Source organism: Procambarus clarkii, chromosome 15 (genome assembly GCF_040958095.1).
Source record: "Procambarus clarkii isolate CNS0578487 chromosome 15, FALCON_Pclarkii_2.0, whole genome shotgun sequence".
In the NCBI taxonomy this organism is placed as follows: Eukaryota; Metazoa; Arthropoda; class Malacostraca; order Decapoda; family Cambaridae; genus Procambarus; species Procambarus clarkii.
The window spans coordinates 43892977-43905444 of NC_091164.1; the positions used below are offsets into that span (position 1 = coordinate 43892977).

Consider the following 12468-nt stretch of genomic DNA (forward strand, 5'->3'; position numbering starts at 1 on the left):
GCGTTGGCCCGGGGTCATGAAGTAGGTAGAGTGTAATTGTGTATTAGTTGGTTATTGATTGCTGGTCTGGATTTTTTGGTCTGCAGTGCTTCACTGATGTCTAATCTTCTATTGCCATTGTGTCTATCAATTATTTCGGTGTTGCTCGTCAAAATATTCCTCGTGATCGTCTCGTTGTTTGTGCTGATTATATGTTCCTTGATGGAGCCCTGTTGTTAGTGCATTGTTAATCGCCTAGAGAGTGACGTTGTTGTCTTGCCTATATACTGAGTTCGTTGGGGCTGACAATCCCCAAGTGAGTATGTGAAGGCGTAGACAACCTTCGTCTCTTTCAAGGCGTTTTTCTTGGTGTCGGGAGAATTTTTCATTTGCTGGTTGGCGGCTTTCTTACTCTTATAATATATTGTTAGTTTTATATTTTGGTTGACGTCAGTTGGGGTACCGTTTCTCTCAATGATTTTTTATGGTTCTTTTCTCCTCTTTGTAGGTCGTGGAAAATAAGTTTCTGTAGAACTTCTTTCTTTTCAGTTCGCCCTTGAATTGCTGGAGACCCTTCTGCACTTTGTATCTCCAGGCAGATCTGTTCACAGCTGCAGCCTCCCAAGTGTTGATGTTCATGTTCAGCTACTAGAGGTTGCGTTTGCAGGCGTATTTGAAACGCAGCTGGGGTCTTCTTGTGGGCCTCTTTCCTGATGCCAATTTTCCATATAAGAGGTCCTTCGGTTTGCACACATCTTCCATGTGTGTGACATGTCCCTGCCATCACATGCGTCTATGCTTCAGGAGAGTGATAATTGAGGGATTCCTGTTCTCTCGAGCACTGCGTTGTTCTTGACATGGTCTCTCCACGTGATGTTACTGATGCTTCTCAGGTTCCGCCTGTGAAAGGTATTAAGCTATCTCTCCTGGCGAGAGGACAGGGTCCAGGATTCCGTGCCGTAGAGAAGTGTACTTACCACACATGCCATGTAGACCTGCGCCTTGGTGTGTAATGTCAGTTTGACATTTGCCCAAACGCATTTGTGAGCCTGGCAAGTGTTACTGCGGCCTTCTCGATACGCCTGTTGAGCTCAGTGTCCAGGGGAAAGGGTGTCTGAGATTGTGGAGCCCAAACTCGTGGACCGCCTCCAGCTCGCAATCTGTGATATTTATACAGGGTAACTCATTGACGTCTTATCCCATCAATTGTGTCTTCTTCAGGCTGAATGTCAGGCTGAATGCGTAACAGGATACGGCAAAGCGGTTGAGTAGCTGCTGCAGGCCTTCCCTGAGGATTCTCTTCTGTACTTTCGTCTTTGCTCGGATTCTGGCTAGATTGAAGAGTTTTCCATCAGATCTTCAACGGAAATAAATGCCATCTGTCCTGGTTCCAAAGGCATGCTAGACAAGGATCTTGAAGATGCCGAATAGGGTTGGAACAAGGACGCATCCCTGTTTAATACCTCTGTTGATATTCAATGATTCAGAAGTTCAGCCGTCGTGCACGACTGTTCCATTCATGTCCTCGTGGAACGATTGTATCATGGTGAGCAGGGTAGGTGGGCAGCCAATTTTGGCCAGGATCTTGAAGAGTTCGTCCCTTCTCACGAGGTTAAAGTCCATCGTAAGGTCAATGAAGGCGATAGACAGGGCTTTTCTCTGCTCCCTGCACTTTTCTTGAAGCTGTCTTAGGAGAAAAACCATGTCAGTGGTCGACCTCTTGGCTCTGAAACCGCACTGTAACTCTGGGTACACTTATTCGGCAAGAATCTGAGCCTGACCAAGACGACCCTGGCGAAGAGTTTGCCGACGACGCTGAGGAGGGAGATGCCGCAATAGTTGTTGCAATCGCTTCTGTCACCTTTATTTTTGCAGAGAGTAATGATGTTCGCATCTCTCATGTCTTGTGACACAGAGCTCTCCCTCCAGCACTGGCACAGAAGTTCGTGAAGTTCAGTTTTAAGTATTTATCGAGCACACTTGAGAACTTCAGGCGGAATGCTGTCGTCTCCTGGGGCGTTCCATAAGGAAAGTGAAGCCAGTGCTTTATCAACTTCTTCCATAGTCGGTTCAAGATAAAGTTCTTCCATGGTGGGCAGGCACTCTATTGCATCCATAGCCTCTACGCTGATTACTTTCTCTCTGGAGTAGAGTTCGGAGTAATGTTCCACCCAGCGATTCATATGCTGATCACGGCGGTCTTTAATAAACACTTTCATGCCCCCGGCACGTGGTTACACGGCGGGTTTATTTCTATCGCTTGTGTGGTCGCGTCGTACATTTACGGTCCGTTTTATAGTAGGTATATACTAGTATGTTGACCAGACCACACACTAGAAGTTGAAGGGACAACGACGTTTCGGTCCGTCCTGGACTCATTCTCAAGTCGAGAATGGTCCAGGACGGACCGAAACGTCGTCGTCCCTTCAACTTCTAGTGTGTGGTCTGGTCAACATACTTCAGCCACGTTATTGTGACTCATCGCCTGCACAGGTATATACTACTCGATCGACTTGGGGTTTGTATAAATATGTTTACCATTAAATTTTCGTTTTTTCTAAAAGGCACATGGCCTATTTGAGAAAACGGCATTGTATTGTAACTTAGAGGAGAGACTATTGAGTTGGTGACACAACGAGGGTAATTGCCCACTTCACACACTCTTGTGTTGGCCGCGATCATGATTCTACATTTATATGCATATGTTTGTGTAGAGAATTTTATTGCGAGTTCAGTGATATAAAATTTAACGCTGTAGGACTAATGTGGAGCTGACAACAAACAAAAGAGTATGAACATTTTGTTGCTGTTTGGGCGTACGGCGAGACGGCGAGTGATCTACGTTTTTATTTATTTCGTGGTGGAATAGCTAATGCTTTGGTTACATTTTATACATATGATCTTGTAGAGAATTTTATTGCCAACACATTGATACCAAAAAGAAATACATAACTCGAGAATTGGTGTCAGTAGAGGGAAAAGATTACACACTGTTTGGCTTTACGCTCAAGAGAAAAAAACGCCGCGCGCACAATGCGCTATTTTTTTTTTCACGGGTACCGCGCGCATTAAAGTGATAATTATTAATGATCTCTCCGGTGGCTGATTTCAGAGGAACTGTCCTGTTTTTGTGTAGGTCCTGTTGTCTGTTTTATCCCTTCGTACATGCCTCTTATGTTGCTGACGGTGGCCGTGGTCTGGATGCTGGAAGAGTCAGAGTCAGTAATCGTTACTGCAGCGTTTTGCAGCTTGTTGAACTCTACTTCGCCTTCAACAAGCCTACTACTGTATGCTTGTTGAACCTACAGGTCAGAGGGCCTGTAGGTTCCTTTCTGAGGGCAGGTTTTTGTAGGCTGAGAGAGCTCGTTTCTTTTCCTCTACGAGGAATAACAGTTGCTCTGCACTGGACTCGAATCAGTCTGCTGACATGTTCTGCATCTTACCGAAGGTGGACATGGCAGTGTTGAAAATGGTGCCCCTGAGGTGTGACCACCTTACACTTGCACTCTCGCAGGGTGGTTCAGGAAGGGCGTTTACCAGCGCAGCAGTGAACTCCTCTACCTTGTGAGGATCACGGGTCTTGTTTACCTTAATGTGTGGTCTTCCCTCCATCTTTGCTCTGTGGATTTTCCGGGGTTGGAACTTTACAAACGACGAGAGAGTGGTCAGTGTCACAATCTGCGCTCTGGAAGCTGCGGGTCAGTTTGACATTTCTCAGATTGTTACGACCCGTAAGCACCAGGTGGAGTTGGTGCCAATGCTTAGACCTGGGGTGTCTCCAGGAAACCTTATGCTGGGGTATGGTCTCGAAGAAGGAATAAATGATGCAGAGATCATGACGACAGCAGAACTCCAGGAGGCATTGCCCATTTTCATTCATCTTCCCAAATCCAAACTGGCCCAGGCATGAAGGCCAAGAGCTGTGATCAGAACCAACTCTTGCATTCAAGTCTCCCAGTAGGAAGACTGGCTCCTGTTGAGGTACGTCTCTGAGAGTTGGGCCGAAGTCATTATAGTACTCATCCTTCGCTTTGGTAGAAGTGGTCAGTGTTGGTGCGTAGGCTTTGATGAGGCTGACGATTTCTGCTGCTATGTGAAGCTGAAATTTGATGACCCTTGCAGACCCCTCCGTGGGTGGTACTATGGACCCTAACAACCTGTTCCTGACAGCGAACCAACGCCATGCTCCCTTACCTCTTCTGGTGGTTTGTGCTGCCAGAAGGAGGTAAAGTCCTTCTCCCGAATGCGGCCGGTCGTGGGCAGACGTGTCTCCTGCAGGGCGACTATGTCCATCTGGACCCTGCATAGTTCATTGTTGATCACAGCTGTCTTGCGGGCGTCGTTCACTTCCAGTAGATCTTCCGAGAGACCCGGTGTCATAGTCCTTACATTCCACGTGTCCAGTTTGAGTGCTGGATGGTTCTGTGTTTGTTTTCTTTTACCTTGTGCATTAGTGACGGTCCGCTTGCTGTTGCACCCAGTGGAGCAAGCGGATTGTGGCGGGACAGCACCTTACTGACTGTGGGGCTACATAGCTTAAGGCAGGCAGTAGCTGTCCGATGAAATCAGATGATTTCTCCCACCGACGGAAGCAACCCCTATCGCCTCACTCTAATCCAATTGAGTGGTAGGCTTATCACCGCTAACTGTCGCTTCCCGTGTTGAGCCATCACTGGAGTGTCCTCTCCAGGGCACAGGCTTGGGCAGTAGTTGTGGAGAACTGGTTGTTGCCCATGCAGCAGATCCATCCTCTCCACGCGACCGATGTGGTCCAAAGGAAGGGCGGGCACCGATACGCTTGGCACCAGTGCCGTTGCAGGAGTTGCTATAATGTAGCTGTAAACAGCTGCATTCCGCCTTAAGGACCCCGAATCCGGATTTTTCCTCGCTGTTGACAAATGTTCTTAAACAAATGTTCCTAAAATGTTCAGGAACAAATGTTTAGAGACCTTATCTTGGATCAATCTTAGAAATACTCAGAATTGGTAAACACTCTTACTCGTCAGCATTCTTATTATCCATACCCAAGGCCTATGCGTGGCGCTGTGCCTTACTCAGTACAGCAAATTTACACACCACCAGCACACCAGCTACGAGGTCTGCCACCATACAGCTGCATTCTCAGGCAACTCACAGACATGAGGAGTCAATCGATCAGCATAATGTCTGCCAACATCAGGGGCTTCATTGCCAATGTAGTCGATCTTACACATAGGTTTGTAAGCACTCATCGTCCTGATGTGGTTGTTGTGCTAGAAATATTTCTAGATGGCAGGACACCTGAGAACTTTGCTACAATTGCCGATTAAACCTCATGGATGCGTAGTGACAGGCAGGGGTCAAGGAGGGGGTGTTACATTGTGTATCAGCATATAAGGTGCATGCTCAACCCATTGATGTATTCATCACTAGTTATCTTGAAATTATGTTCTTCAAAATTTGCCTAATTCCAGCTACTTCAGTACTCTTATGTGAAATGTACAGACTTCAATGGGAGGGTGCTTCACTTCCTGATAGACAACCAAGACTCCCTGCTAATACAGCACAACTGTTAGCACATTACAATTGACAGTGACCTTCAAGCTTTGAGATTTATTTTGACTAGATTTATTCCTCCAAGGAGTGCCGGACCAACCGGGCTGTGGTGGGTATGTGGGCCTGCGGGCCGCTCCAAGCAACAGCCTGGTGGACCAAACTCTCACAAGTCGAGCCTGGCCTCGGGCCGGGCTTGGGGAGTAGAAGAATTCCCAGAACCCCATCAACCAGGTATCAACCAGGTATCAACCTCAACCAGTATCTCATACAGAGGGATTTTGATGAACTCTTAGCAGTCTTCAACCTTAAACTTTTGAACTTTCCAACCCACATATGAGGTTCGTCCCTCGATCGTGTCGTAACTAACCTTCCTGCAAGCATAGTTCCCTGCAGACCTCTGGGACACGTTGGTTCTTCAGGCCACCAGGTTGTCTTTACTACTATCTTGAGGTTATCTTGAGATGATTTCGGGGCTTTAGTGTCCCCGCGGCCCGGTATTCGACCAGGCCTCCACCCCCAGGAAGCAGCCCGTGACAGCTGACTAACACCCAGGTACCTATTTTACTGCTAGGTAACAGGAGCATAGGGTGAAAGAAACTCTGCCCATTGTTTCTCGCCGGCGCCTGGGATCGAACCCAGAACCACAGGATCACAAGTCCCGCGTGCTGTCCGCTCGGCCGACCGACCGACCGACTACACTGGCTATCCCGACAGATCGAGGTGAAGAATCTGCTCGAACTTCCTGGCTTTGGGACAGATGGTGCTGGCCAACCCTCTGCTCAAAGCTTGAAGCAACTGATTGGAATATTTTGCTCCAGGGGGACGTGAAGAGCCAAGGAAACCCTGTCACCAGTCGTATACTGGACATCCAGCATAGGCATATCCCCTCACCGGCAGTATGTGACCAAGCCTACTGACCAGTCATAGTTTGGATTTAGCTGCCAGATGGCAGCTGAAGCAAAAAACAAGGCCTCGAGGAGATTTAAAATGCATCCCTCAGCTCATAAAAGAAACATTCATAGACAATCATGTTGAATAATCAAAGTTCAAAACTGGGCTATATCCAGATGGGAATCCGAAACTCGAAGAAAACTTGCATCTGGAAGGGTTGGATCCAAGGTGTGCTGGTCCCCTGGTGAAGGATCAGCAGGGATACTCATCTGAAGACACAATCACACCTCTAAACCAAGAGAATGGAACTGTTTCAATCAGCAATTAGGAGAAGTCTGATCTACTTGCAAGCCACTTTGTTCCTAAGATGCAAGTCAATGATCCTGAACGTAAGCCTCCATATGTTGCTCCAAGCACTGTGTTTAGGATGACTGAAGTGGTTATAAAGCAGGCTAAAGTTCTTCATCTCCTTCAAACGCTATTGACTGAAGTGGTTATAAAGCAGGCTGAAGTTCTTCATCTCCTTCAAACACTAGCCACAAGCAAATCTGTGGAGCCAGATAAGATTAATCCTTGTCTACTACTCAGTTGGGCTGATCTGTTGGCACTGCCTCTCACATGCCTCTTCCAACTCTGCCTAGCACAAGGAATCTCCTTATGGAAGACGGCAGACGTTCTTCCATTGCACAACCACTGAGCGGCTCGCTCAGTGGTTGGTAACTACAGATCAGTGTCACTGCTGTCCATTACTTGTAAAATCCTAGTGTCATTAATCGCTCAGCAAATTGCATTATATTTTTATCATCATCGGCTAATATGTGATCAACAGTGTGGTTTTAGAAAAAGCCGATCTGCTGCTGATCTCTTGCTAAGTCTCTCCTCTAAGTTGCATCAGTCACTAGATGAGTCCAAGTTCAGTTTTTTTTTTTCAGGGATATTCCTCCGCGGGCCGTAAGCCTCTGGCTAGCCCACTAAGTGTTACTTGTTTCTGTTTTACTTGGGTGGAGCTGTGTTGTTGCTCTAGATATAGCAGGACCATTTGATCGGGTTTGGCACTCTGGATTAGTAGTGACGCTTCAACCACTAGGCATCTCAAACTCCATATCAGAGTTAGTAAGACTACCTTCAAGAACGAACTCTAAGGGTAGTCCTCAATGGAGCAGAATCCTAAAGCCACTCAATTGGTGCCAGCGTTCCACAGGGTAGTGTGCTTGGCCCTCTGCTGTGGAATGTTTGTTTTAACGACATACTTCATCTCATCCCAGACGTTCAGGCCTATGCTGATGACTGCACTCTAACCTTCACATACAGAAAGGAAGAAATTCCAACAACTGCAAGAATCATAAATCACAAACTTTCAGCGATTTCTATCTGGGGGTAGAAGACGTCACAGGTCACATTTGCGCCTGAGAAAATACAAGCGATGATTATAACTAGACTGCACATGGCAAATCGGACAGGCTTGTAAATGGGTGGCATAATTTTAGAGTTTACAGATGAAATCAACATCTTGGGAATTAATTTCGACAATTCAATGACAATGAAGAGCCATGTGCTTAACCTAGCACCAAAGGCAGCCAGGAAACGTAAAGCATAAGGTAGATCTCACACCTACTTGAAAGTAAAGGATGCAAAATCTTATGTGAAGCACAAGTTCGCTCTCATCTAAAGTATTCACCCCTTTCATGAATCGCCTTACCCCCCCCCCCCCCCCCCAATCATTCATCAGACTTTGGACAAAGTGGAAAGTCGTGCAAGAAGGCTCATTTCTAGTCTAGTGGAACGGTCTGAACATCAGAGCTTGAAACACCGTTGTGACGTTGGTGGTCTTACTGTTATGTACAAGGCCAACATCCTCAAGTTCCGCACCTTGCCCAACTTCGTGAACTACCAGTAGTTGCCATCCATAGCACCAGGCTCTCAACCTTCAACAGTCTCATACAGGAAGTGACTTTCTCAAGAACATCATTCCATCAGCGATCATTCATTTCTAGGCTAACTTGTATCTAGAACTTGTTCGCTCAACAGGTTGATACATGGGAGATAAGGTTAACTGATCACATGAGGGCTCTTGCACACAGGCTCATCATACTCCTTATATGATTGTTACCTAATGTTGTTAATGAATAAAGGCTACTCCTATTAATGCATATAACAGGCTCATGAAATAAATGGGCCTCTAGGAGTAGGTTTCTTCTGAGCTGAGGTAGGATTACAGCTCCTGCTTGCAGTTTCACTAGGTTCCTTATATAACAGTTCCATTATGATAGATCCTTATGAGATAGGTTCAAAGTACATTCTCATGAAATAAATGAATATCTAGGAGCGGGCTTCAGATAATCTGAGGTAGGATAACCGAAAGGAAAAAACTGACCCCATTTATTTACTCTTAGTTGCAATATGCAACTAATTACGTTGCTTTTCTTGTACTAATCTTTTAATCAATTCTAACACAAATTAATTTAATAACTTGTTCAAAGAAAACGAGATTACAGTGGAATTTTCCCTTAACATTGGATATTATTGCTACGTCATTAAAATATTTACATCATATATAAATGAATTACTTAAAACCTCCAGTCCAGCATTATAAACTATAACAAATTGTTCTCTGTGACTGAATTGAATCATATAAGCAATAAAATCAACACCTCCCTACCCTCGTTCATAAATGGACAGAAAATTGAACCGTTCCTAGTGGCGTCACTAGGGCGAGCAAGGAGGGGGAGTACGTCATTGTATAACCAGTCAAAATTAATGCATATTTTATTATAGGGCCCTTTAATATCATTAAAGATACCGGTTAAGAGGCAGGCGAATCAACAAAATAGGGTGAGACTCTCACAATCACGGAACCATTAATAATTTATGTGCCATTTCTGTGATTAAGGGGTTATTTGCAGTAGCTATATGGTATCCTTCCAGCAGATCTTCTGTGGTCACCCGAGAAATAGGCGACATCTACCTATTGCAACACGTAGACACATATCTACGTCATAGTCCCGAGGCCCATACATGGCAGTTTGCCAACGTGTCCCAAATGAGTACCCAAATTAAAGCCTTCAACTCAGATAAGGCGATTGAGTACTCAAACTAACTCCAGTAGATTAACCAACTAATAAATTAGTGCAAATTTTCCCTGTCCATCGACAATTCTCGATTGATAGGCTACAATTGATAACCCCCCCCCCCCCATAAAACTTGTGTAGGGATATGACAGGTGGGAGAATTTAAATCCATACAGTCCACTTAATAAAACATACAGCCTGCTAAGCTATCGTAAGAAATAAAATAATAATTCAGTTTTAATTATAAATTAAAACTCATTAAATTAATCTATTAGTTAATAATTAAAATAAATAATAAAACCCACGAATCAGAATTCCGTACAATAACAGCTCTGGGTTGCAGTTTCACTAGGTACGTCATTTTACAGCCCTTATGATCCCGTGTTTTAATACAAAACTAAGAGACAGAGCCAGACAGACAGGAAAATATAGAGACGCACAAGCAGACAGATCTGGGATGCCAGGGTTGACCCGGACATAACATAAGCTACAGTAGACAACTGTTGGAAAATTTCAACACCCCAGATACTAATCCCTAGTGCAATATTATAAATTTGTTGTACTCAGGAATATAATTTACTAATAATCTAACCAGTAGTGTAGCAATATTAACCTTTATTAAATTAAGGCGTAGTAACGCCAGATTCTTCCTAGAATTCATGGATGCGATTGTATCAGCTAGCCAGCCTGGGAGAATAAATTCCACATATTTATAAATCGAATTAAATCCAGTCTAACCTTGAAGAATTTATTAAGGAATAAAGATTGGGAATAGATTTCTTTCTATTTAATGAATTATATAGCTGTTTATTGGAAAAGTTTTATACAGCTGTGATCAGCTGATTCAGTAAACAATGCAATGAATTAAATTTCCACCACGAATATTTATCTTCCATCTAACGTCATTTAGGTAAAATGATTTGCACAACGAGCAACAATATGCTGTTACCTAAGGCATGTTATTGTGACGTAAAATAACGTCACTAATGCTTCCATCCATTCGGAAAATTGAATAAAATATTGCACATTATTCTCGAAGTTTCCAACATACGGCGTTAGGTGGCGCGCGCGTCACTAACGAGGAGACTTGACAGAGAGAGACGCCATTACAGTTTTGTGTCCTGAAGCCGATCCTTATTATCGACTAAATTGAGGAACATCCATGCATCTATGAGCTTCATATCGATTCGACAGTTTCAATAGTTTACGGACACCACGTTCGGCAGGGATGAGTTTTTTTTTATTAATATTATTTTCTACCACAGCCGTGGCCACACATTTACAATGCTAACCAGCATATATACATTTTCTTCTGTCCTCCATGGACTGGGTTAGAGATGTGCTAAACATATAGTTCAAGGGTTTATTGAACAATCAACCACAGAAGGTGAGTCGGTGCTTTTAAAATGCTAAGCTAACCTACATATGTAAATACATAGAAACACAGATTTACGTATGCCCTACAAAAAGTGTTCGATGTGTCTTTTACATAGTGTCATTAATGTGCATTTACAAATGTGAAATGTAATTCTGATCAGCTTCCATACATACTTTATACACATACATATGCATACACACATACACATATACGTACATATACATATATACATACACACACATGCATTCACATACATTTGTCTCTTTTACTCTGACAGGTTGAGATAGCTGATAGAGAAACTAGTGTGCAATTAAGCACTTAATCACTGAAGGTGATTAAGGTGCTTTTACAAGCTCAGGTTATATAGTCACATCACATACATACATTGTATTATTGATACATTACATGGTTAATCTTGGGTACAAGTCCAATATATCATCAAGTGTTCCAGTACTCGTATAGTAATTACACATTTCAGCATACCTTAGCCCAGGAGGGCGAAAGTCAGTCTATATGGGACATTCTACAATATAAGTCAAGGGTGCCGAGTCTGTCCTGTCTGTGGGTGCAGTTTATAGAATTCCTAACACTGATGTGTCCGAATTCAACTCAAACCTTAGAAATCTAATACTTGATAACAGACTGAACAAAAACCACCAAATTATTGCAGGGGACTTTAATATTGACCTCTGCGAGCCTGAACACCCTACTGCTGTTAGCTTCCTCAACTGTATGAATTCCTGCTTCCTCATACCCTTAATCACTAGACCTACTAGAATCACTGATAGCACTGCCACGACTCTAGATCACATCTGGACAAACATAACCTCTCCGCTTACTTCAGGTATAATCACCGATAGCACTACAGACCATTACCCCACATTTCTCTTAACTAACATTAGCAAACCACCTCTTGAGTCAAGAGAGATACGTTTTAGACTGCACAATGAAACTGCTATAGACAATTTTATAACTGCTGCTGATAATGTCAACTGGGAGTCCGAGTTAGGTAACATAGAGGACATCAACCTAGCAGTGCAATCTTTTCTTCAAAAAACTCTTAGCCTTTATAATACCCACTGTCCTATGCTTACAAAACAAGTCACAACCAAAAGGCTTAACAATCCCTGGCTTACAAAGGGAATACTTAAATCTATTAATAAAAAACATGACCTTGAGAAGAAGTATAGGTTAGGAATTGTCTCCAAAGAATTCTCAAAGAATTACTCATTATTGCTATCTAAGATAATTAGACGAGCCAAAACTAAATACTACGAAGATAAATTTACCCAAATAAAGAGCAACATTAAACAAACTTGGAGCACAATTTCACAAATATTGGGATCAAAGAAGTCTTTAAATAACAAACCGACTCTCCTGTCTAATAACGATGGTCAGCTTTCAGCCTCTGATTCTGCTATTGAGTTCAATGGGTTCTTCTCTTCCATTGGTTCATCCCTTGCAAATGATATTCCATCTTCCAGTACTGACATTAAGGACTATCTTACAGGTAACTATACACAGTCTCTGTACCTAAAGCCTATTAATTCCACTGACGTCAATGAGATAATCCTTTCCCTTAAAACCAAGTCTAGTGCCCTTGAGGAGATACCAACT

At 43.5% G+C, this 12468-nt stretch overlaps 1 protein-coding gene across 1 annotated transcript; it reads right to left on the reverse strand.

Moving 5' to 3' along the window:
* Positions 1 to 3568: 3568 nt before the first annotated feature.
* Positions 3569 to 4359, reverse strand: LOC138365085 (craniofacial development protein 2-like). Its single transcript, XM_069325195.1, has 2 exons — positions 4174 to 4359; positions 3569 to 4078 (listed from the first exon to the last, which is right to left on the reverse strand). Exons 1-2 carry the CDS (start codon positions 4357 to 4359, stop codon positions 3569 to 3571), a joined length of 696 nt encoding a protein of 231 aa, XP_069181296.1.
* Positions 4360 to 12468: the final 8109 nt, after the last annotated feature.